Source organism: Epinephelus lanceolatus, chromosome 11, assembly GCF_041903045.1.
Source record: "Epinephelus lanceolatus isolate andai-2023 chromosome 11, ASM4190304v1, whole genome shotgun sequence".
Classification (NCBI taxonomy): domain Eukaryota; kingdom Metazoa; phylum Chordata; class Actinopteri; order Perciformes; family Serranidae; genus Epinephelus; species Epinephelus lanceolatus.
This window is the reverse complement of record NC_135744.1, coordinates 20,370,303-20,397,378: the sequence shown is the minus strand read 5'-3', so window position 1 is coordinate 20,397,378 and position 27,076 is coordinate 20,370,303. Positions and strand designations below refer to the sequence as shown.

The 27,076-nt window shown below is 41.7% G+C and overlaps 2 protein-coding genes across 8 annotated transcripts in view; both read left to right on the top strand.

Moving 5' to 3' along the window:
• Positions 1-18,639, top strand: part of LOC117264686 (protein Aster-B) — a 54,200-nt gene extending 35,561 nt beyond the window's left edge. For 4 of the 7 annotated variants that reach the window (XM_078172346.1, XM_078172348.1, XM_078172351.1 and 1 more), the window contains 13 exons: positions 778-858; positions 1,146-1,261; positions 3,094-3,286; positions 3,505-3,703; positions 3,871-4,014; positions 5,530-5,648; positions 5,835-5,977; positions 6,516-6,619; positions 7,789-7,995; positions 8,207-8,294; positions 9,537-9,644; positions 11,519-11,636; positions 12,301-18,639. In XM_078172346.1, coding sequence (XP_078028472.1) covers positions 778-858; positions 1,146-1,261; positions 3,094-3,286; positions 3,505-3,703; positions 3,871-4,014; positions 5,530-5,648; positions 5,835-5,977; positions 6,516-6,619; positions 7,789-7,995; positions 8,207-8,294; positions 9,537-9,644; positions 11,519-11,636; positions 12,301-12,390 — 1,710 coding nt within the window. In that variant the 3' untranslated portion in view covers positions 12,391-18,639. The remainder of the gene's footprint in view (positions 1-777; positions 859-1,145; positions 1,262-3,093; positions 3,287-3,504; positions 3,704-3,870; positions 4,015-5,529; positions 5,649-5,834; positions 5,978-6,515; positions 6,620-7,788; positions 7,996-8,206; positions 8,295-9,536; positions 9,645-11,518; positions 11,637-12,300) is intronic. The other 3 variants (XM_078172347.1, XM_033638879.2, XM_078172349.1) reach the window with 3 other exon arrangements.
• Positions 18,640-22,198: 3,559 nt separating this feature from the next.
• Positions 22,199-27,076, top strand: part of LOC117264707 (uncharacterized) — a 32,785-nt gene continuing 27,907 nt past the window's right edge. The window contains exon 1 of the mRNA XM_033638900.2: positions 22,199-22,739. Coding sequence (XP_033494791.2) covers positions 22,449-22,739 — 291 coding nt within the window. The 5' untranslated portion in view covers positions 22,199-22,448. The remainder of the gene's footprint in view (positions 22,740-27,076) is intronic.

Here is a 27,076-nt window from a genome sequence, read left to right as displayed (position 1 = left end):
TATTACAATTGTATGTTATTATTCAACATTGAAAATTATGTTTCAACAACACTAGTTAACATGGGAGCAGGTTAGGCCCAAAAACGAATTGGTTATGGTTAGAAAAATATCATGTTTTGGCTTAAAATACCTGGTTGTGATGGTACAATCTCACCTGGAAATGTGGGGATGTCTCAGTAAAAGACAACTGCTTTTTGTGGCACTACCGGGCAGGAAATGCAGTGACAATTCGCCAAAAAACACCCATGTTTGGTGGTTACAAAGTCACTGGAAGACACAGCAATAACATGCTGCATCTCGCTTTTTGTTTGTTGGTCTCGAACAGTTATCTGACACATTTAGAAATGTTGATATGATAAGTATGTAACATAGAGTGTAACATATTCCTGATTTGCAGAAATGGACAATGCCAACATTTTCTTGAGGCGACTGGGCTGTACCTTGCATATACAGCATACCACTGCACAATCCGAGCAAGTTCATTTAAAATGATTGAGACATTTTAAATTTTCAATTCAAATTCAATTTCAAATAGGCAACCTTTTTATACTTGAATATTTAGCAACTTTTAACATTATTAGACAGTATTGAAGGCTACTTTTGATGATAAGTTATAATGCAGATGCAGCCTTTTATCTGGCAGGTTGAAAGTGTTCAGAACAACTGAATATATTCATTTTCCCAGATATAGTTGGGACAAAGCACATGAAAAATGACTTTCCCAATAAACTCATAATTTCATCCTTCATCTTATTCTTATCTATGCCCTTCTCTCAGCACTTTTTCACCTCATTTGGGGCGAGGGACCGGACATACATGATGATGTTCAGACTGTGGCAGAATGCCCTGCTAGAGAAGGTAAGACTGGTCACACTGTCATTGTTAATTGTTGATGTCAGTTACACCCACTATATCAGAACCTGGTCGGGCCTGCCATCATCATGCTTCCTGGACTCAACATACAAGAGAACATGAGGCATTACTCACAACAGTTACAGCAAACGAATTAAGTAAAAAGATGATTTTTTTTGTTAGAAGCATCAAACCATTAGAATGATGGCCACCCACGTTCTGTTATGACAAGCTTCTGTTTTTCTCCTGCAAATTCGATCACTCTGTCCTCCTCTCAATTTGTCTTCTCTCAGCCTTTATGTCCAAAAGAGCTGTGGCACTTTGTCCATCAGTGTTACGGTAATGAACTTGGCCTGACCAGTGATGATGAGGATTACGTTCCTCCTGATGAGGACTTCAACACCATGGGGTGAGTTTTATACACCACCATGAAAATCCCCTGGATCCATCATATGTTCCATTATACATTTCCTCATGGTGACAAATATTCATAGTTTAACCATGTTTTTCTTTATGTTACATGACAACTTGTCTGTCTGACATGACTGCCTCCTTCCTGTCAACTGAGTAATTGTTTCCCTGACAAACACTGAAACTGTGTTTTCGGGTTCTTACATTTTTGCGTCAGCCACCATAAGGCCCGTTTCCACCGCAGGAACTTCGGGGTAATTTTATGGGGCCGGGGCCGTTGGTGCGTGTCTCCACCGCAGGAACCACCCCCGAAGGACAGAGTTCCGGAACTTTTACAGGGGCTAAACAAGTCCCTGCCTCGGGGTAGGTACTCAGAACGGCCCCAAAAGACTCCTGGCTGGGGCTTGGGGATTACTTGGTGCTGATTGGATATACTCAAGGTGGGATGTGACGTTTTGTAAATAACAACATGGTTATCGTAGTTTAGCTAGGCTAACCGTTAGCTGTTAGCGGTGTCTGTAATAACTCAATAAACAGTTTGTGAAAAAAATATTTTTTCCAGCGGATATCTTAGTTACAACATGATTGAGCTAGCAAAGCAGTTTTGTGTTGCTATGTGTGGTATTTATTCAGTTTTGGGAAATCACGATGTCTAGAAAGCATCAGCTGACAGGGACAGCTAACAGCAGCAGCAAAGCTAACGTCAGGACGTCATCTCTTAAAAGCCTCCCATTGTCGGATACGACATGAAACTACTCCAGTTAGTTCAATCATGTTGTAACTAAGACATCCGCTGGAAAAAATATTTTTTTCACGGACCGTGACTGGAGTTATTACAGACACTGCTAACGGCTAACAGCTAACGGCGCCCCTACGTCGCCCGGTCAAAATGGTCGCGCAACGATTACGTCACATACAGAGCCCGGTAACTTTACAGGAACCTTTCTCCTACTCCGCTCTCTCAGTGGAGACACGGCGGTTGAGAGGGCCGAGTGAGAGGATGTTCCTGTAGTAGTTCCTGCCCCCCAAATAGTACCAGGAACTTCTTCAGTGGAAACGGGCCTATAGTAAGCAGCACCTCTGCGACAAACCAAACCACATCGGAAAAACACTGACATTTAACATAAAACTACTTTATTCAATGTCTTCACCGGTTGAAATCACCTAGTCCAGTTTTTTTGGAGAGGAGGAGATCTCTGCAGATAATTCGGCTCCCAGTAAAAACCTCCTGAACATTTGGATCTTGAGGAACCAAAAAAAAAAGGTGAGCACAGCATCACATGTCTAGGCACTGGACTAGCGGCCGTCTTTGATATGCCAAACAGCATCAGAGAAAGACTGATTTGTAACATGAAACTGCTTTATTCATTGTTTCTACTGGTTTTATTCACCTGGTCCATTTGTTTTGCTGAGGACGAGACCTCAGCAGATAATTCCCCCTTAATAATGAACACAGGGAATTCTAAGGAATGATATGCTAAAAATTGTTAAAATATTCTGCAAATAAAACGGATGAACTGAGGTTACGTAGGTCTGTACCTTCCCTAAACCCAGAAGATGATGGTTAAAAAAAATACCATGTAAGAAAGGATTTCAACTTACAGCAACTAAAACTGAAGTACAAATATGTCCGCTGTAAGAGATATTTCTGCATGTGTTCTTAAAACTGCATAATCAGGGATCAAAACAGTCCAGATATTTGGTGTCCACCTTGCAGGAGAATCCATAAAGAAAACTAAAAACCATGACTACCTCCATCACACCCATGCCCATGCATGTGTGTAGCCCAGTGCGGGCAGTGTACAGCAAGCTGGTAACCTTGACCTACAGCTGCTGTCCGTCTCCGTGGTGCAGGTACTGTGAAGAGCTGCCCGTGGAGGAAACCAATGAGCAGGGCAATGACACCAGCAACGCCCTCGCCAAGAACACTGAGGCCAAACCTGATGTCAGCCCCATCCTGCCCCACAAAGCCTTCCCCAACAATGCTACGCCAGAGCTGCCCAGCACTGACTCTTCAGTTCCTGTGAGTACACGAGAATCATTAAATGTGTATACTACTGCAGAAAATAGCACACTATGTCGTGTGGGGGCTCCTGTGTTTAAAAACTGAGGGCATGAAGTTTGAAAGATGAGTGCTTTTACAAGGCAGAGAAATCATTGGATCGTCTGTATAAATAATGGAGATCCCTGCTTTTACTCTCCAGTATTATTGGTTGACCTTTTTCAATCTTCCCGGTCCAGCAGTACGACCTGGCACCTGTGGAGGATGTATCCAGCCCTCTCCCAGACGCAGACCTCTTGACCCTCCCCATGCTCGAGAACCGCAGCAGCCAGCAGATGAGCCCGCACAGCAGCCACGTCCCTTCACCGTCACCGGACCTCAACGACAATGAGGACCTGCCCACCGAGCTCAGTGACTCATCTGAGACGCATGACGAAGGTGTGTCATGATATCACCCTGCCCTAAACCAAGAAATCAAAAATGTATTTTAATCATGTAACACAAAATACAGCTGTCCCCCTCAATATAACCTAAAGTGTGCAGATCTTCATCTGTTCAGTTTTCATTCCACAACACACTCACACACAGAAATACTCTTTGTGCAGGTGAGGTGCAGGCTTTCCACGAGGACCTGAGTGGCAGGCAATACGTCAACGAGGTGTACAAGATTGGTGTGGACAAGATGTATGACTTACTTTTCACTGAGTCTGAGTTCATGAGGGACTTTAGGGAGCAGAGGAGATTCTCAGGTAAAACTGTGGAATGTACACATCCTGTCTCCTGTGTCTGCTGCAATGAAATACATCTTTCTTGTTCTCCCCAATGACTTTTGTTTTCCTCACGCATTCCATCAGTTTCAAACATGGTGCAACTTCACAAGTGTCACCCTACTGCATGAAGACATAATCACTCATCATCAAAGTCAACAAGTTGATCAAACTGAGCACAGGGAACCCAGCTGGCAGCCAGTGTTGTTAGATATTGTTATTTGGTTGAACTTGGGTTGTGACGGCGGGTGGCCAAATTCAGTGTTAGGCATCACTTTGACACACGATAGTGATGACAGACGAAATCGATATTTATTTGGGTTTTTTTTATGTTGTATTTTATGTAACAAAAATCCAGCGTCTTCCAAACGTATCATGCAAATCTTATGTTAGGCACTATGTATTGATATTGTTATTTGGTGAATTTGGTCAACTGATGAATATCAGGGAACTGCCCATTGGTTCGACATCCCATTGTTCCGACCATATTAAACTCATTTTTCCGAAGTCCGTTCCGAAATCATCATGATGCCCTGTGGTTAAGGTCTGGTTAGGTTTAGGCACAAAAACCACTTGGTTAGGGTCAGGAAAAGATCATGGTGTGGGTTAAAATGAAAAAGAAAGTGACAAACACATAAGCCGTGAGCCTGCTCCGCCTCAAGCCAGTTGCGGCGCACCATACGCCCGCCGCGAGCCGTTCAGCACCGCGGACAGTCGGACCAATGGGATGTTGAACCAATGGGCTGTCGAACCAATGACATGGACCCGAATATCAAACCCCTTCTTCAACCCTGTACCTCCTGAATATAATTTCTTTATACCTTATTTTAAATTGGTGTATGTTTGGACAATGCTTGAGCTCCACATTCAAACTGTTCCATGTCTGCAGAACAAAACCCAACGTCTGCGTACGTCATGATGCTAACGTCTACACAATGTGAAATTTTACAGTCGTTAGACATCTAACATATCGTCAGCCTGATTTTCATTCCAACCAACATGTAACATCTGTCCAACATAAGAGTCCAACGTCCTTCTGACGTCATATAGACATCTGGTGCCAGCTAAGGGTCTCAATTCTTTGTCCATGAACATCAGTACTTTGAATAATTGTCCATGATTTTACACAGAACATCAAACAGGATTGTGTATATCAGTACAGCTGTCTGACACATACAAAGTAAAAACCCAAATGCAGAATTTTCAGCAAATACAATGAGAGAACAGCCTGTTTCAATGTTCATAAAGGCACCTGATATTGTTCTAAGTGCATATCCTTCCTCATAAGACATTGTAATGTTTCTTTGTGTGATACTACCACTAACTGTTGATCAACCAAATAGTGTGAAATGAATGGTAGGATGTGCATGGCATTGCTCGCGCCTTATGCACATGCGTGATACAAACAAAACACTGACCTATAAGCACATTGCTTCATAGTGTTACCAGTTATCAGAAACTCCACGGGGTGCCTTTAGGTTTTGTTTTCTCTTACAGATGTGGTGTATCACCCCTGGAGGAAAGAGCAGGATGGTAACCAGACAAGAGAGATCATGTACACCCTCGCCCTGAATAATCCTCTGGCTCCCAAAACAGCCACAGTCACTGAGACACAGGTAGGTGGACATTTCACAAGCCGAGACACTAAATGGTCTCAATAAATTATGTCATTGGAATTTCTTGCGTATTTCTTGAAACCACTGTATGATATTTTATGGTTTAGCCGCCTATTCCCTGAAGTTGTCACTTGAATTGTTTCTTAGTTGAAAATTGTATCTGACTGTGTGCTGCTGTGACTACAGACTCTGTACAAGGCGAGCCAGGACAATGAGTGCTACATTATCGACGCAGAGGTGATCGCCCATGACGTGCCCTACCACGACTACTTCTACACTCTCAATCGCTACATGCTCACCAGAGTAGCCAAGAACAAATGTCGTCTTAGGTAAGTAGTAATATCTGACTCTCATGTGGGTTTCATGACAAGAACAAAGACTTGTGTGCCTCATTTAAAAGTCAGGTGTTGAGTTAACTGCATAAGAGCCGAGTGAAGACCTTAAAGCAGTGGTTCCCTACTGGTCCAGCCACAGGGTCCAGATTTCGTCTTAGTCATTAGTTCAAGGTCCATACAGTTTAACATTCTCAGCATCATACTTGTGTTTGGCCACGTTGTCGAGCTAGTTTGCTGTCTCGTTTAAGTAGTCGTCCATTATCCACTCACTCTACAGCATGAAACGGCACTTCAAAATAAAAGCTCTGTACCGGATATTCATTGCACTTCAAAATAAAGTGTGTTTTTTTTACAAACCTGACATGTTTGCAAGTCACTTGCAGTCCATTTGGAATGGACCTGTGATCCACCATTGGGGAACCACTGCCTTAAAAGTTGCATATTGTTACCATTTTCACTGTGATGCAACATCAGCCAAGCAACATGTTAACTTGCTAAATAGAGAGTGAAATAAAACATGTGTGTCTTGCAGGGTGTCGACAGAGCTTCGTTACAGGAAGCAGCCATGGGGGCTTGTGAAGGGCTTTATTGAGAGGAACTTCTGGAGTGGCCTAGATGAGTACTTCAGGCACTTGGGTTAGCCTTACAACACAAACAACACTTCATGGAAATGTCTGCTATTTTTGAACCTGGGTCGTATTCTCATAATTGTGGTCGTTCTGTGGTCATTTTCTTCCAGTTTATTTTGGGAAGGAGAAACACGATATATGACGATATAGGCGTCAGATCAGAAGACATTTCTGTGTCATTCTAGAGGGCATGGACAAACACTGTTTTTTGTTGTGTAATTTTGAGGAAAAGCAAGATATTATCTGCAGTCTGAGAAGTGGTGTTATTCAAACTGGCAACGGACAAAAATTAGACAGATGCTTTGACTTTTTATAATGTAAATTTAATGTTTGGGCATTGGGAAGATGTCATTTCAAAGGGTTAAAGTCCAAGTCACTGGTGTTAAAGTCTAAGCTGAGTTGCAAGTCTTTATGATTTTGTCAAGACTCCATGTGACTCAAGTCCATGCCTCTGTCTGTGTTAATTGTAACCTCTCCGTCATGGAAAAGCGGTAAGAAACACCAACACATTCTCACTTCGATTTCGTCACCTATCAACGTTTGACCATGGACTTTCTACGTCGACATATGATGTGCAAGGTACCCTGGGTGTGTTGGTTGTTGATGTTCTGGGACGCTGTGTCAAGTTCTGCCTGTTACATGCGTTGTCTGTTTTCAGAATTCACAGGAAATGTACAGTTTGCATACAGTCACAGTTTTTTCTTTCAACAACAAACACATGCAGTTACGTTTAGCCAACACACATGTGGTTGGGTTTAGGAAACAAGAACACGGTATGACTACATCTTCCGGGAAGCGAAAAAAAAAACGGCCTCCCAGGTGTATAACAGTGGTTGTTGGATCCATCCACCACCACTCCCACGCACCCCACTCAGACTTTTCCCCCCTTTAACTTACGTTGTTGTCCCGCCGTGTTTCCCCCTGACACTACAGGACACTATTACACAATAACAGCAACTGGCCGCATATCATACCAACATGAAAGGACAGCTTTTTCGTCAGGGTCTGATGCCGGAAGTCAGTGCCCAAGTGTTGATATTTTACAACTTTGTTTGAAATATGGTAATAAAGATTACAAAGAGACCAAATGTAAATTGAGGCACACCAAACCATTTGACTGACTCCCACTGCAACCTTTTACCCACTCTAACCTCCCATTATCTCTCTGGTTTACAGAATTGGAGCTGAATAAGTTGGATGTGCTGTTAGTGGATCCTCACAGACAGTCGCCCAAGAACAAGGCTCTGAGGACGGGCACTAGCCGGAGGAGGAAACGAACGCTCGTCCATCACCTGAGAACGCCGGGGAATATGGACGCTGCCTTGAGCCCTGTCACCACGCCTGAGGATGAGGAGGACATCCACCACATCAAACATGTGGCAGGTCAGCCCAGCAGAGGTCACCAATGGGTCTGTTGTCAGTGAGATACTGTAGGACTGACACTGAGCAACAACACCCTCTTTTACCAGGACAGGATTTATGGGAAATGTAGTTTCCCTGCAACTTTGTGAAAGACAAAACTCTACACACAGCACCTTTATCATTTTTAAGACTCTGTCTCAGTCCCTGCTCTCTGTGTCTTGTTCTCCTGTAGGTTCCACACAGACCAGACACATACCTGATGCTCCAGGAGGCCTCACATTCTACAGCTTCTCCAGACTGCTGCTTCTCATCAGCCTTGTGTGAGTTATTGTATTACTTGGATATTGTTATCACACCCTGCTTGGCAAATGATTTATCAGTCCTCCCTCACACATCCCAAACAGAAAAATTCAAACTCAGCACAAGCAGTTTTCTCTAATGACCCATCAGGGAGTTAAGCAGGATCGACATCCTGGCTGCAATCAGTCATCTGTTAATTTTTTTATCTTTTAAATGACAATCAAAATTTCTGGGATGATATCTTCAAATGTCTTGTTTTGACTGACCAACAGTCCAAAACTCAAGAATATTCAGTTTATTGTCGTGAATCTTTTGATTTACTGGTCCATCTACATACCAGCCCTCGCCTATGGTCATAAGCTCTGGGTAGCGACCGAAAGAATGAGATTGCGGATACAAGCGGCTGAAATTAGTTTCCCCATGGGGTGGCTGGGCTCAGCCTTAGATATGGTGATACAGTGAGGAGCACAGACACCGGGAGTTTTCTCGTAGTGGAACCGCTGCTCCTTCACGTCGAAAGGGGTCAGTTGAGGTGGTTCGGGCATCTGATCAGGATGCCTCCTGGGCGCTTCCTGTTAGAGGTTCTCTGGGCACATCCCACTGGTAGGAGGCCCCGGGGCAGACCCAGGACATGCTGGAGGGATTACATATCTCATCTGTCCTGGGAACACCTTGGGGTCCCCCAGGAGGAGCTGGAAAGCATTGCTGGGGAGAGGGAACGTCTGGGGTGCTTTGCTTGGCCTGCTGCCCCCGCGACCTGGATAAGCAGATGAAATTGAATTGATGGATGTTATAAAACAAAGAAAAAGCAGTAAATCCTCACAATTATTAACAAGAGAATATTTAGCATTTTTGCTTGCTAAATGACTGATGATGATTGCTTGATTATTTGAACTGATGTCAGTTAATTTCCTTTCACAACAATACAGTCAGTTTTATCTCTTATCAGTGCCTGTGGTTAGCTGTTTCGGCTTTATCATTCTTAGACATCTAATACAATTTCAGAGTGTTGTTAGGGAATATTTCAGGATGTGCACTCTGTCTTTCTTCCTCTATCTTCCTTTCTTTTGTGTTGTTTCAATTTGCTGTAATGTACCTGTTTTTCTCTGTCCTTGTCTTCAATTGCATCCCATAGGATCTGTATAAGGTATTTTCATTTCTGCCATGGCCCTGATTCATTTCAGTAAATGGCATTAAATGATGTGGTAGATGAGGCCCTGTAGTAAAGTCTCTCTGTATTTGTTCCCCTTCTCTCTTTGTAGCCTGATACTGGTGGTGGTTCTAAACGTAATGTTGTTCTACAAGCTGTGGATGCTGGAGTACACCACACAGAGTTTCACTGCATCGCAGGAAATGAGACCAGAAGAAAGGTAGATATGAAAAAAGAAATCATGGTGTTTGGTTGTGCCTGTGTGTATTTCTTTCTGTTTGGTACAGATCTTTGGAATGGATGATAAATCCTCCCAGAAAAGAGCTCTGTGGCACCACACTTGGTTAAACTGACACTGGGGAGCTTTAAACTGCATTCACATGATCATCAAAGCATTAAAGTGCTGAACACTGCATGAAGTCATTATTTCTTTTCTTTTTTTTAATCAATCTTCATGTGTTCAGCACCAGATTTGCTGAAGCACTCAGTGACGTCAGTGTCGGTGAAGAAGAGCTCAGTAGGAGCTACAAAAATAAATGATAATGTGGTGATCTATGGAAACATTTACTCTAGCAACTACCTTTTAATGACACTTGAGAAAAATCATCACCCATAAAACTATAAGTTACAGTCTGAGCCTTAAAAGCAGGCTCAAAAGACTTATGCAGGATTTATACTTCTGTGTCGATGTAGAGCCTACGCCGTAGCCTGACTTGCACCTCCCCAGAAATGTAACTACACATCGCGGCGACGCAGACCTCCTGTCTATATTTGTAAGCTGAAACCATTTCCCTCAGAGGAAACGAAGCTTTTATTTACTTTAATTTCACAGATCAGAAACAATAAATTGAAGACAGTAGAGCCTCCACAAAAATAGCTTGCTTCATTTGAGCAAAGGAAATCTCTGCTCGTTGCTAGGCTAATTTATACAGTGTAAAATGTCATAGCCTTGTGCCAATAACTTTAGCATGTTGTATTTGTTTGGAAAACGTGTTTAGTACAAGACAGTTGTTTTGTCGGTGAACCTTGTCAGTTGTAATGGAGCTGAATTTTGTAACGTTACCTTTGTTAAATGTTTTAACAAAGCTTTAGCTTCATATGTGTAGAGCAAAAGTCTGCTAGCCCCTAAGCTAATTTATACAATGTAAACTGTCATAGGCTTGTGCTAAAAACATTAGCATGATGTGTTTGGGGGGAAAATGTGTCCAGCAAAAGACAAGTGTTTGTCTCTGAATGCTGTGAGTTATAGTTAAGTGTTTGAAATTGTAGCTATTAAGGTGTGTTTTGAATCAACCAAACTTTACAGCAAATCACAAAAACTCTGACGCATAAGTATAAATCCTGCTTTAGCCTGGCCTTGAATCTTCCTCAGATGTAATGTCTTCTTTGTGTTTTGTTGAGGTGAAGTGCAGCTTTTTCTGTGTGCTCCAAATGCTAAGCCACTTTCTCATAGAAACTCTGGACATTGTCATTAGTTGCCTTTTCACACATGTAGCCCACAACAGGAGATTGTCTTTGTCAGAAGCATTTTCACCCTCTCAGCAACGGCCCTTTTAGAGAGAAGTGTCATAATCTTGTCTCTTGCGTTCTACATTTTTGTTGCGGTCTTTGTGTTAATGACTCTTCATCTTCATAGAAAGTTCGTCAACACACCAACTTGCTCGCTGTGACTTCTCCAGACAGTTACCTGCTCTATTCACACATGGGTTCAATGACACATTATAAAGACGTTGTACTAAGGAGCTGGCTGGGTAAAGTCCGTTTAAAGTTCAATCTAACTGATTCGGACATGTGCCTTGTCACATACAGCTCCCCTGGGTAATGTCTAGATACGTATAGGGTTGCAGTGCATGTGTAAAGAAGGGGCTCTAGTTAACTTTAATTTTTTGCTTTGCTTTCGCAAACTGGTCCTAGGGTTTAAATTTGAAGAAACCTGATCTTTGTTGGCCAGAATGATTCAGTCTTATTCAAGGTCTTGGCTGGGCCATGTATAAAGTTATATACGATTAACGCATTTAGAAGAACAACAAGAATGTGTGTGTGTGTGTGTGTGTGTGTGTGTGTTACATCTATATAACTGTGTCTCATTATCAGACCACCTCAGACCCAGCTGGAATGGGTGCAGCTCATGGACTCCCAGCAGCGTTACCATGACGACGAGCTCCAGAAGTGGAGAGACATAATCAAATCATCACTGCTGCTGCTTGATAAGGTGAGAGAGCCGGTCAAACACAAGGAGTGTACAGCACCACAAAATACGGTCATAGGCTGTGTTGTCAATTTAGTTCTTTGAGAAAGTTCTGTTTCGCTTTGTTTCCAAACGACTTAGCTGAAGACCTTCGTCATGCTCAAAATAACTTTTTAAAGAGACTCGAGCAGTCAAGTGGTTCGATGAGCAAGATAGTGACGTAAACAGTGTTGCTGTGTGAGACGCCTGATCTTAAGGCAGTGAATGGTGTGGAAGACTGTAGGAGAGCACAGCCTGAGCCCTTTACTCACAACATGTCTACACAGGAAAGGTCTCAGTCGTCCATCTTAAGCTCATCTGATGGAACAGATATCAGATACCAGGACTTGATGGCATCCCTGGCCATGCACTCAAAGTGTGTGCAGATCAACTAAACAAAGAAATAGAGTGCATATTTTCACTGCTATTTAAGAGATGGTTTCAGCTCATGCATCACTTCCCGGATACCTCATGTGTGTCCATACTCGTGGACACTATCAGAAACATGTTGGAGCAGTGTAGATGTAGTCGGTCTCAGTCAGTGAGCATTGGATTGTTTTGTCTGTAGACCCACTCTGTGATCTAAACATTTGATTACTAGTGTTCTTGTACAAACTCTGACTTACGTCTTTCCTGCCTTTTCATCCAGCTAAGAGACTCCCTTCTCAACCTCCATAAAAGCATTGGCCTCAGGGACTACAACTCTGAGTCGGACAAAAGGAGAAACCAGTATCACTGATCGATAATATCAAGGCATGCGGACATGATGTGCAATATTAAGCCTACCTTTTCTGAGCCCGTGGAGAGAGTGTGGCCTTTTAAAGGCAGTGCTTGGAGTTCAGTCAGAGAGCTTTTTCAACAATTCAAGTGACCTCATCAGCCTGCAGTAGATGAGAGCACACTAACACATTACAATGTGTCCTGCTGAGAGACTAAATCATTGGCAGGCCTCGTCTGTAGCTTTACTTCTGTCTTGTTCATCCACATTCTCCACCCGAAGCTGTATCACTTTTTTTTTTTCTTCTTCTTGTCACATACAGACAAAGATTAGACTGATCCAAAGCATGCAACTTTTTCTGGCTTCTGATATTTTGCCAAGTGAAAATCCATATTGGAATTAAATATGCATTCACTTTCAGAGGTGCAAAAATACATACAAATTTTTCTTCCCCTTCGAGGAACTCCGACAGCTGCTGTATCTCTTCGTTTTTTTACCTTTGAAACTGGGAAACACGATAAGAGACTGTAATAAATCCACAGCCTGCAGTATTTCAACCTATTTTTTTGCTCAGCAGAACTATGAAGAATCGAGATGTAACGGCATACATGTGCATGTGTGGTTGGGTGAGTGCATATGTGTGCATGTGTGTATGTGTGGGATTTATAAGATGTATATGGTAGTCAGGGCTATTTTTACCAGGCATATCAGGCAGATCAGGGCTGGTTTCCCTGAGAGCTTATGCCATACTTTTGTGATTCTATGTTTATGTTTTCTATGGCATAAATATTCTGAACTCTGGCTGGGGCATCGCTCTGCAGTTCTGAGTTAGTGACATGTTGAAGAGGAGGATTTGATTTGCAAGCAGAGAGAATATATGGAAAGAAAGCAGGAATGCGTAGCTGAAGGTGGCACAACTCCAAGTTTCCTAACGTGTTGCCAAGGTAATAAAGAAATGTTTTGTTCACAGCCAACCATCAGTGTCATTCCAGTGTTTTAATGATTTACTCTGACACGTCTCTGCTGCTCCATCACTGCCAAGGCTCACATGTCAACGTTATTATCCTGTTACCCTATTTAAGCCATTTCATTGCATTACATTGATTCATGTGTAATTGTCATGTAAAAGTAAAAATGTACTGTGGGCACACAGTCCCGCCATGAAGTAGGATCAATGTGAGTTGCAGTGAAATTCAATATGTGCTATGTTTCTGCACTGCAGGTATGTTCTGCAGATATCAATCATGTTTTGGTGATTTTACAAACATTTCTCAGGAGCAGAGCTGATCTGCATCAGATATAAACTGGCTGGTTTGAGGTGGAGGTCAGCAGGCAGAGACACAGAGCCACAGTTCATTAGTATACAGCTTAGGGCTCATTTATACTCCCTTTATCCATGAAAATAGATATGTCCATTTCAAGCGTCGCAAACATCACTGTCCTCATACTTCCATGCAGCCTTTATGATGGCATAGATACAGCTGTTGGATGGCACTAGATGGCAGAGTTGAGCATTTCACACAACAAATCAGGGGACAGTGGAGGAGGTCATAATACTGTACCTTTAAAAAGGGGCAGTGTTAGATATGGTTGGTGGTCTGTGAGGCCATTAAATACATCCCAGCATGTGGATGAAGAGTTCTTTTCACCAGGGCTGCCCCCAACTAAGAATTTTCCTAGTTGACTAATAGTTGTCATTTAGGGCCGTTACTTGACTAGTCGCCTGAGTGTTTACGATATTAATTCAGGTCTGAGAAAGAATAGTATCAGTACCATTGTTAACACTTTTGATTTATTTTGACAAGGTGCAGCTCCTAAAAGAGTTTCCCTTTTTTTATATATATATTACTATATTAGCCATTCATTCTGTTCTGCCATTATTTAAATTTTGTCGTCATCTCCTACAGTCGTATCTTGCTTGAAGTATGCTACACTGCCTCCTTGTTTACAGGTGGTACTGCTCTGTTTCATCTGTACCCATAAGCTTTCAGAAAACGTGCACAAATATGGACAAAAAGAATGCAGGGTTTGGACAGAAGGCTGTGTCCATCTCCATACCTAATGTTGAGCATTAATGAGCCCTTGCAATAGCTAACAGGCAACCTCAAGAGCAAACAAGAAATCATTCACTTTAAAATTGTGCAAGTGGATGGTGGTAAAAGGGTCTGATAAAGCACCACCCACAGGTTTCCGACCACTTTAAAACTGTACAAATCAGTACTTTCTGATGAGGGTCACTGACGGACCCACACAGATTAATCACCAAATGTTTTATACTCTTTTAGCTTATTGTTTTGGTCATACTGTCGCAAACTCTGCCTGCATCAATTCAGATTTTAGTGGATGCAGCAGTTGGTGGAATCCAAACCAGGAGTCCATTCCTGAAATTTGCTTTGGTGTAGCCTGGGTCCAGACCTTAGAATCTGCCGACTCCAACAAGTTCACTGATTCATCTGGAATTATGACAAGAAACAAGTTTCTTTATTGAAATGAAAAGAAATCAATAAGCACTGTACAAAAGACCCAGCTCTTTCTGCTGTGTCTTGGCCACACCCAGCCTCACATGCAGCACTGACACACCCCTGCACTCAGTTACCTCTGATTGAGAACTGTTGGTCCTATAAATTGCAGTCAACACAGATACTCAGGTTGGTCACACAAAGCAAGTCCACAATGCCTTGTCTCTCCCACTCATTGAGTACATTTCCTGATTAGATTGCAAAAAGAACCAAACCATGCAAACAAAACCAACTTTGTTTCATCCCCATCCAATCACAGCTAAAATGCCAAAAAAAAGAGGATAATATAAAGTAAGTATCCCCCACTTTAGCATAGAAAAAAACTAAATCTGGCCTGTTATGGACTACTGGACTATGATAAATAAAACTGAATAGCATTAGCTTTACAAAACTCCAACTCATTTCATCAAGATATATGCTTCATCAGATAAGCTCTGTCCTCTCTAACTCCTTGACTTCAGTTTCATTTAGATGTCAAGGAATATTTGGCTCTATCTACTGAGGTTTACCTCTCGCCAGCGGTTTCTGCCTCAGAGGAATGTTTGTCTAATGAAACACCACACTGTTTACCCAGTGCTGATACTATTTTCCAGAAAATGTGTCCATGTCCCAGTAGGAGGACTTGGTCTCTGTCAGTGTGTGCAGAAATGTAATCAGTCACTGCCAGTGAAGCAGCTATAAGAATGTGTCTGTTGATACTTTCATGAGTATATTTATACGTCAAACCCTTGACGAAACTGTTTGGGATCAGTGTGTCAGTATATGTCTTGCAGAAACTCTGCGTTGCCATGTTTGCCTTTTCTTTTCTTTTCTTTTTTTTTCTTTTACTGACACTTGTCCAACCTTTGAAAATGTTTTCTAATTTAAGGATGAACGTCAAACTATTTAAATGTGTGAAAAATGTTGAAATTTTAAAGAAGGGATATGAAAACATTGTCTTTTTGGTCTTACAAGGTTTCTATGCTACACTGTTGCATGCAGAATATGTTTTACAGTTGATTTTTAATCCTCGAAAATGTCCTGTTTCATGAAAGACTAACCAGGAAAGCATTATTGAGTTTTGTGTATGACGCAAAATCCTTGCAGTGTGAGAAATGTAGGTGAGCTGAGTGTCTAATATACTGTAAATTGCTGCAAAAAGAAAAAAAGGCAGAGATTTATTTTTATGTGTATGGTGTAAGAGAGAAGAAGGCATATAAAGCTATTACAGAAATGTGAAAAGGTTTCACTGTTATTGACTGTGCGCAGAAATAATACATTATTAGGTGCAATGCAAAATGAATTTGGCTTTGTTATATTATTGAAGTGATCAGCAGAGAACAATTCTATTATTGACGTGTTTTATAGGATTCACAAATGTAAATAAGGCTTTGTAAAGTGGAAAAAAATGTGCATGTGTATCTGAATATTTGTGCTGTAAGAACAAATCCATACCACAAATGTTAAAGATAATCTTACTTGCACAGCAGCCATGACATTAATTGTAATAATTGGCCATAGAAAACTTTGATGTGATTGGTGGTCACCGAAAAAACAATCTCATAGGTCAACTGTGCAAGCAGCGTAGTACAACCCATACTTACATTTATTGTAAGGTGGTGCCCTCTATTGGCCGTGGTAATAATGACTCCAGCAGAGGGGGAAATAAAGTGGCACATAATGCGATTTAGTCTGCGTAATGTTCTACAAATATCAAAGAAGCCCCTACAGGATGGGTGGGAGAGGTGGTGGATGGGTCAGGACTTTCACCCAGGAGACTGGTGTTTGTGTCCCAAAGTCAACATTGACTTCTTTTAATAACAAAGTAGCCTAGTGTACATTTTTTTCAGCCTAGTATGCTAGTATGTGTAACACGCCATGCTAGTGACATACGTTACATATCGTTTGTGAAATATGCGACCAAAGTACTAATTTAATGCAAAACTTACATCTGTCTTCCTAAATCTAACCACACAGTTTTGCTGCCTAACCCTAACCAAGTAGTTTTGAGGCAGAACTGCGACCGTCTCATGACGAATCGCTACGATAAACTGTGGCCCTTAGACCGGTAAAGTTTGTCATTTTGAGGCTGGTCATAAAAGTGGTTTTGGAGGTCAGCAGAAATTGACCTATTCTGTTATTTAGGCATGAGAGAGTGTACATTTTTTTCACCCCTTCCCACAGAAACATACTGTATTGCAAAAAAAAAATCAGTGTGTCCATGTGGGTTTCTGTCTCAAGGGTGGGACTATTGATGCAGCTACCGTGACCTCACCCATTGGTTTATGGACCCTGTTTCAAAGCCTTGAGTTTGGCACTTCGGCCTTCGCCATCTTGGCATTTTAGAGCCAAAGGTGATCATATCTGGGTATGAAGGAGTGTGGGGTGGATCTGACTGAGAAGCCAAGCACATTATTGGCAGACAGCCTGTCACTCAAAGCAGACACACCCTTAATCATATGTAACTTGAAGCCTCCCCCTCTACAATAGTCATGAATTTTGAAAGAAGTTAGAGACACCAAAACTGTCTTTTTTTTTTTGTACCAGGCTGTAAACATGCTTATTTCTGCTGTAAAGCTGGGCATTTTAACATGGGGGTTCTGTGGGGATTGACTGGCTTCTGGAGCCAGCCTCAAGTGGCCATTAAAGGAACTGCAGCTTTTGGCAGTTTCGTTTTGGCTTCATTTTTCAGTCCTGAAGGTTGCCGCTTGGGTGGGACTATCAAATACGTAAATCATAAAAAGAGATCATTTCTTAATCTAGCTGTGTGAAATTTTGCTCAAAAATGCACAAATGTGAATTCAGTATTCAGATACACGTGCAAAATGTTCCTCCACAACCTTATTTACTTTGCGAATCTTATAAAACACATTATAAATGCCCTATTTTCTCTCAATAGTTTTCTACACTACAACCTTAAAGCTGCTGTCCAAATCAGAGGGTGAGGTGCTACAATGATCTAATAACCTAATTTACTCAAAAGCCATTTTTAAAACAGTTCAAATGCAGATGTTGAGTTGATGTAATTTGTCCTCGTTAATGGAATCTCTTGTATAATACCACTGAAGTCATGCGGCTCCTCTACTGTATATGAAATGCATGGCTATCCTATTAATGCTAGCAATTAGTATCATGTCAAACTTTCATGCATCTACAATAGAGGTTTTATTTCAGCATGAGTGTGAAAACAACGTAGATGCCCCTAAACTGTAGACCCTGAAGTTCAGTTAAATGTAGTCAGACTTTAAGCACTGTGTAAGTCTGTGTAAACGTAGGCTGGTGTCAAAATGAAACCGCTGCTTATAAAAGGTTGACTGAAACTGTCATTGATTGGTTGAAGGTAACAAGATGTGTTGGTTTTACTTAAAGTCAGTTTCCATGACAATCCCCAAAATGTACCCTCAGGTTCAACTCCGAACACTCAGTCCATAAACACACACACACACACACCTGCAGTATTTCTTCCATCTTGCCTCCATCCAGCTCACTCGGTGGCGTAGCGTCGTATTCTCCTATGTGTGCTTACAGTCCCTGACCTGTCTTTGAAAACCCATTTTGATCTGCATAATATTATGTGAATCCAAACTGATTTATACAGATATGATAATGTAATGTATATTGTTATGTAGAGTTATAGTTCATATTATAAGGGCTCAAACTACGCTGGCAGTGGATTTGAGGAAGAAAAAAGTGCTTATATGAGAATTTTATTTGTAAGCAGCCTGTGAGTCGAGACAGAGGAATGAATAAAAGTGCATAACGATTCATGAAATATGTGTGAGTTTGTGTCATTTGTTGATCAGGTTTTGACTCGCCCCCGCAGTCACTCTGTGCTGATTATCAAAGAGGCTCGGACAGTAGTCGCTGATCAAGTTCAGATCAAGTTCAACCCTGTAAAGCATTTTCCTTTTCTGACAATGTTCTGATATAGGTTGCCTTTTTTTACCACCAGATGTCTCTCCACATTAAGTCAGTAATCAAACATTATACAGAGTACAAGAGAAAACAAATGCATTTCACATTTATTGCAATATATAGCAGCTGGGGTGAAAGAAGTACTCCGAACTTTTACCTAAGTAAAAGTCATGATACCACAGAGGAGAAACACTCTGTTAAAGGTAAAAGTCCTGCATCTAAACTTAATAATGTAAGAGTACAAAAGTAATAGCATCAAAATGTACTACTTAAAGTATTAAAATTCAAAGTGACCATTATGCAGAATGGCCCATTTCAAAATAATATTTGTTAGGCCTATAATTCAGTAATATAATTACAGAGGAAATCCATGCTGACACTGGGAGAACATGCAAACAGAAGGGCTCCCCCACCCCAGGGTTCAAACCAGGAACCCTGTTGCTGTGAGGTGACAATACTAACCATAGCACCACCCAGTTTAATCTATAATATGTCATAATTTAACACTTAATTATGTTTTCTATTAATAATCCAAATCTGTTTCAGTACATAAAAAAGACATTAAATTATCTGTACAGGGAACTTGTTAAATGTAAGAAAATTGATACTGATGTCAGTAGATGTTCCTGGCAATTGGATTTTGGGACCACAATAAAAAAGGATGATTGGGAAAATTATTAAATGCAAAAAGATGAGTTGCTCCAGTACATTTCATGAAACACAATTTAAGATGATTCATGAACTGCATGTTACACGGTTTATCAGATCCAAGTACGATCCTGATTGTACCATAATCTGCCCAAAATGTAATACAGGCAAAGCTACATATTTTCATGTCTTCTGAGTAAGCCCAAATATTGTTGAATTTTGGTACAGTGTTAGAATGAAAATTGATGGTATGCTGGGATGTAGGTCAATATTAAACCCAGGCATTTGTATTTTAGGACTAGATGAGGGAGGAAAGCATGAATATGTTGGTACGCAGCAAGGTTGCGTATTCTTCAAAGGTGGATCGGTGATGAATCTCTAGATGTTTTTTACTCTGGTTTGAAAAACTCCTGAATCTAAGTCCACATGAAAGGTTATCATAATAAATAAGAACAAAATGGTCCATTCCTGCTCACCTGGCAGCCAGTCTTCATTAGTATAGTAGACAAACTACAAATTGGGCTTCAGAAGTACATGAATATATCAATATTCAATACTATTCACAATATACACCAATCAGCCAAAACATTAAAACCACTGACAGGCGAAGTAAATAATATGGATCATCTTGTTACAATGCAATGTTCTGCATGGAAACTTGGGGTCCTAGCATTCATGTGGATGCTACTTGACATGCACCACCCACCCAAACACCACTGCAGACCAAGCAAACGCCCCCATGACAACATCACTCCCCAGTGGCAGTAGTCCCCCAGCAGGACAATGTGCCATGCCACACTGCAAAAACTGCTCAGGAATGGAATGACAACATGACAAAGAGCTTAAGGCCTTGACCTGGCTTCCAAAGTCCCCAGATCCAAATCTGATCAAGCATCCTTGGGACATGCTGGTATGTCATCTCGCAACCCACAGGATTCAAAGGATCTGCCCTGAAGACCCTGTTACCAGACACCATGGGGGAATCCCCAGACTTCCTGTGTCCATACCTTGACATGTCAGAGGTATGTCCAATCCATGGAGGCCCCACCGTGGATGGGCAGTACATCTGGGGTATTGGCACGTCCCAAAGATGCTCAGTTGGATTGGGAATTGGGAAATTTGGAGGCCAGGTCAACACCTTGAGCTCTTTGTCACGTTCCCTGGGCCATTCTTGAGCAGTTTTTGTGGTGTGGCATGGTGCATTGTCCTGCTGGGGGGGTCACTGCCATCTGGGAGTGGGTTTGCTTGGTCTGTGTTTGGGTGAGTAGCATCTACATATATGCCAGCACCCAAGGTTTCCCAACAGAACAATGCATTCTAACAAGATAATAAATGTTATTCATTTCACCTGTCAGTGGTTTTAATGTTTTGGCTGATGTATGTATCCATGTATGTATGCATGTACTTATGTATGTATGTATGTCATCTTTGTCCCATGAGAACCATGCACCTACATTTTACACCCATTTTAGCAGCTTTGTGGTAGTGTATTTTTTCACATGGTTTAGCAGCTTTGTTGTTAGTTGTACAGCTTGGGAAGTGTTAGATGTGTCTCAGCTTATGGGAAAACACTCATTTTCTCACACATTCAGTCATATTAAGGGGTTCAGGACACCCATGTTTTGGAATTTGGTCTTGATTGGACGGCGACAACATGCAAGATTAATCTAGAAGAAGTGTGACTGTTACTAGTATAAGATATGTATTATAATATTGTTTCCTGTGAGGGAAAGTGTGTGTGTCTGTGTGTCTACGTAGGCTCGTGTGGACATCTTAATACTTGCTGTATTGTATAAACTCATAAATAAATTTCAGGAAGAATGGTGTACATGTATGTCTTTTTCTGTTTCTGTTAACAGTTGCTGCTTTTTGAATTTTTGAAATGTACACTTACTATGGGACACTAATAATGATAATAATAATATCGAATGAGAATAATCTGAATCTGCAAAGTACCTAAAGTTATTATAGTAGTGGTGTACAAAGTGGCAAGCAGCATAAAGTGGATACACTCAAGTCAAGTACAAGAACCTCAACTTTATACTTAAGAACAGTACTTGAGTAAATACACTAAATTACTTTCTACCCTGTAGCAAGTAATTTAGTAGCAACGTAGATAGATCGAGGGAAACAGTCAGACCCAGACAGTGGTCAGACTACTATAAGGGAGTACTAGTGTGTTATATACTGTGCTTTCAGCAAGAATGCATTTATAAATGAGCCATTTTTATCTATTCTTTCTACATGTAACAGCTCGTCCACTTAAATATGGTATATAAGAGCTGTTCACTCTCATAACCAATGGGTGGCATGCTTAGCTTTAAATCTGCACAGCCTGCTGTAGATTTCCTGGTCGCTGTACACATGTGGTAAAGGAATCATTTGCCACAGGTAGTGGACTGTGGTTGTGCTGTATATGAATGTACAGTGCAAGTATAGAATATCTTAGGCCTATGTTATGTATGCACAGTGGGCTATGTATATCCCATTGGCCTGTGCCTCTAATGTTTCCACTTGGGTCTGTAGAGGCAGTGGCCAAAACTGACAACATTATATCCAAAAATATAGATATTTTTGACACTTAAATACTCAGAATGAATCACAGTGACTTTCGCAAACACGCCACTGTGTATGTGTTTTTTAACGTGATGGGAGGTTGTGTTCTTTATTCATTTTAAATGTCTTGATTTTTATTAAAACTGAATTTAGTATTCATTTGAGTAGACTGAAGTGGCCTCAGTCGGTTGTGGGTGTCTGGCAGAGCCAACAAAAGGCTGCGTGCTTTCATAGGCTCCACCAACAGCTGTCCAAGTGAGACGACACAGCGGAGCTCCGGATAGAGAGGAGGGGAATGGGTCCGAGTCCGACAGCGGTGAGTTCAGCAGCTGAAACCTACAGCCGCTGCCGCTCCTCTGTGACTATCCAGAGAAGAAGAGGAGGAGTGAATCAAGACTTCAGTGGATTAATTTAACCTCCCTTTGTTGGGGGAAACAGTGCAGAGGAAAACGGGAGGCGAGGATGTCTGTACAAAAGCTCCCAGGTTCTTTTGGAGTCATGTTCCCAGCGTTCTCTCTGCCCATGAAAGCGGAGCGCAGTCGGAATAAGGAGCGGCTGGAGGCCAGCCTGGCCGGCTTGTGTGAGCTGGAGCTGCTCAAACAGAGGCAAGAATGCCGGGTGCTGAGCGCTCTTTGCCTCGGGGACTCTCCGGCTCCCGGCCGTCCGCCTTGGGGAGCCCTGCGGTCTGCACGTTGCGCCCTGGACGCACCAAACGGCAACGCGTCGGATGACTACAGCCTCGGACCCCCAACTGTAAGTTGTTTGTCTGGTGATGATTGTTTTGGATTGAGTGCTGTACAGTCGACATCATGATAGTTTGCTGATGTAAAGGACACTTTGTAGTGCAGCTTTTATGTTGACTCAAGTGTTGCGTGGTGTGCGCCGTGGGATCTGTTTGAACATTCTGCATCTAAAGGGCTCCGCAGTGGGGTCCTTAAGTGATTACAGACACACAACTTGATAAGGCTTATCAGAGGAGTTTTTGTTGTCAGACCTGGCCCATAGGTCTGCTGTAGTCAGAGAGGTGTATGCAGTGGGGGGAAGTACTGGCAATCATGGATCATATACATTTACTTTATATGCTGACTTTAAAGGATTAACTGTGTCATGGCTTTGAAATATTTTCCTCTTTTGCGTCTCTTCTTGGAACCCTGGAGGTCTCTGGACCTTCCTGTGGTAACTCATGGATTAGATTACCAAGCACTGAGTATATGTGAATATTAAAAGAAAAGAAAATCCTCTAAGCCTGTCATTGACCTCAGTGTGCAGATATGAAAACGCAATGTCAGGAGGGCCCCTCAAGTCACACGTTACCATTTAAGGGCAAATTTGGGGGGAGCCTTATTACTTTACCCATTCCACACTGAAGACAATGGAATATCCAGACATTTCAATCTCTTGGATAAATTATCACTCGAAATAAAAGCTGAGGTCATTACTTTTCACTGCCTCACTTCTCCAGCTTTGGTCTAGATTGCATCAAACTATCAGGATCTCTTTGAAGCTGATTCCAAAACCAACATCAGTGTTTTCAGATAGACTGTTTTTTTTATGTTTGGTAGGAAAACTATTTTTATGGCAGCTACATTACCTGCATCTGCTTAATTTCCTCAGCAGATGATGCTTCAGAATATAAAAGGCAGGCCTCAGGAAACAACAGTCTGGATTTTCAGACAAATACGCAGCATTTTATGTCACATCGTTGCCAAAATTGCAAGATAATATCAATAAAATTGACACTAGCAGTCTGTGACAACAAAACAAATTTGAGACATAAAAGCGTGGATGCCCTCTGGCTTGATTTTCAATTACAAAAGTGAAAATGTAGCAAAAGTTTGTATTAATCACTCTGCGGCTCACTCAGGCTTGTGTTTCAAATGGACAGGAGACTTCTGTGACAGTGTCACAGTGCTGGCATTTATTTCACATTTTAATGAGCCATGATATTTCCTCTTGGGATCTGTCCTTGCCATTTTGATCCCAGTTTTCAGCTTTTTCTGAAATGAACTGTGTGAAAGACAAAAAGCTGCCAATATCTCAAGGCCCAGACACACCAAACTGACATTAAAGAGCTAGCATTAACCAAAGCCAATTGTTGCATCGCCTCAAGTTGCACATGAACACACCACAAACACTACAGCCAACAGCCAAACAGCATGTGTGAGAGGAAATAACTCTCCACACGAGCAGGCGGTGGTAGTCTGTAATCGTCTTACAGAAAGGGAAACTGGAAGATCGTCATGATGCTACTTACCAGTTAGCATAATCCAATGCTGAAAGGACAGAGCATATTTACTGTGCACAAGTGAACAATAACACAAACCATCGCAAAATGTCTCTGCTGAAGAGCTCAATGGCTAAAGAAAAACAATCTTGCCTTATATAACAAGTTTGTTTCGGTCTCACTCTGCTTGACTGTAGCTGTTTGTTTACGTTCCTCACTTTCATTTCTCTTCTCATGCACTGAGCTGAACTGCCAGTGATGTCATTTGACTTGCTGCATCAGTGGGGAAAAAAGCCAACAAGGGCAGACAAGAGATGACAAGGGTCAACGGTGCAGGACACATCGCAAAGACAAGGGCAACAGACACTCACTGACGGTCCAACACTGACAGACAGCTGACTGTCAGCTTGGTGTGTGGTGTGGGCCTTGAGAAACCTTCCTGCAGAGTATCAGCTTTGTGCAGTAAAGTGAAACAAATGTGTCCCTGAAAAGTGATGTAGTGGCCAAGCAGATGAACTGACTCCTGCCTGTGACAGTGAGAAATGTAAGACTGTCCACATTAAAAGCAGACTGATTTTGTCTGACTCTTGGAAAGAGATATTTCAAGTATCACAAGTGTAGCATAATTGGATATTTTTAACCATCTCAGTCGCCTTAGAAAATATTGGCATTGTACATTTCAGGATAGTGGATAGTGTATCACCTAGACATCACCTAGGCAAGACGCCTGCCAAGGTGCAGACCACTGTTGGAGACCATCAAACAACAAAACTGGTTGGTTTTCAGCGAGGCAATTTGTGTTTCCAGTGGCTTTTTGGACACCAAAAGTGGGTGGTTTTCATCAACCTATGGCTTGTTTACGACGGGGATAGTGCTATGAAATGCAGGTATTTTAAGCCAATACAATTCAATGTATCTGCTACATAATAACATGCAAATGTAACATAGCCGTGGTCTGCAGAAATGTACAATGCCAACATTTTTTCAGGCGCTCTGGTTGTTTTCACTGAGATTTTGACATGGCCCTGCTCTCTGATTGGCCCGTAGACACCAAAGACTTCCAAAACATAGAAACTATAGAAACAATACAGAGGCCTACTGTAGAGGAAAAACAAGGAGCTGGATCTATTTCAGGACTTTTCATCTGCGCAAAGAAAAAAACATCCCAACCATAAAGTTTATGCCCAGTGGAGTGTAACAGAGTGCAAAGTATTACAATATGAAAGTCCTGTAAGCTAGAGGAGGAGTTTTCATACTGTCATTCAATTACTGCCATATTGTTCCGGGAAAGGGGTGCTTGTGAGTAATTTATCCACTCACATTTATCATCTCCCACCCTTTTATGTCTAGACCATTGTGTAATTCCTGAACCATGACACAAGACATGACATTAAGATCATCTGTGCGGCTGCAGGGTTAAATGGCAGGAATTCCGCATGTGAGGACACCACCAGTCAAACGCAGCATATTTCATGGACATACATTCTGAAAAACAAACATATTTAAGAGGCATCAGCGCAGGATTGACTTCTAATTTGTTTAGAGAGGATAATTTCTAACAATAACACTTAGATCAGACTTTAAATTTAGATTCTTAGCTCTGTGCTTTTTACTAATAGAGCCTTTGATCTCATCCTGCATTCTAGCGCCATATCCACCAAGCAGTATAATACGGTACAGTTCAGTACGCTTTTTTCTGTTTCCACTGCGAAAAGTTGTGGATGGTACCAATGGAACCGTTCTGTACCGTCCCCATTTTTGGTCCCCCCCTCTGTTGGGGTACCTAGCACACAGATCTGGTACTAAAAGGTGGAGCTGTGAACACTGCAGTCTGTTGATTGGTCAGTACAGGACGGTCACTCTGCTCAGGGCTGAGTTGTGGCTGGTTTTGAGGCTCATGTAACCACTGTTCATACTGTGGAGATGTTTTACATATATTAGTCAACTGTAACCATAAAATGAAAGGATGTTTTGCTGCCTCTTGCAGCAGCTGTAGACTGAGGAGAAGATAATTTAATTCACTGGGCCGACTGCCGGCAACTTTTAAGGTGGAATGTTAACTTGTAATGTTACTCAGTGCATCAGCTGATGACGTTTATTTTCTCACTTGGATGACATACACTTATAGTAATGAGTGGATTAATTTCAACCAGATTATTTAAACTAAACTAAACTATTAATACTCTAATCCTTACTTAAAGAAAAAAAAAAGTGTTGCAGAGCGTCTTTCTTGTGAACTTCGGCAACACTAAACCCCAGAGCTTTTGCCCTTGAAGGACAAAATGCACAGTGCCACCGAGAGAGACTCTCACTCCAGCCTGTTCTATTATGTTGTGAAAATGTCGGTGTGCAACCCTGTTCTGTGGACGATAAACAAGGTGCAGACAGGTAAAGGACGACATACAGTGAGTGCTGGACGGAGCAGTGAGTGACAACAACCACACCCACATGAAAGAGTACTGTTTGCAGTAGAAATGTTAAGCGGATTGAGGGTCTAGGTACCATGTCTGAGGGATTATTTTTGGTTTCAAAGGTAACATACTGAAAGAGTTTGGTGAACACGGAGCTTTTGTACAATCAGGCAAGGTCGCTGAGAAGTAAACAGTAAGCCAGATAGAAGAAAAGTTTAACATTTGGAAATTTCACTTGTTTGCTTTTTTTGCCATGATTTAGGGTTGGATTGGTCACTCATTTTATGTTTGGAAATCAAATAAATGTAAGGTTATCACCTGTTGTAGCCCACATGGGTGTATTCATGACATTAATATCTTACCTAATACAGGTTTGATCAAGTAGGTGGTGCTCATCAACTTGTTCAGTTTTATATAAAGCTCTACGGACACCACTGACAAATAGCTATAGAAAA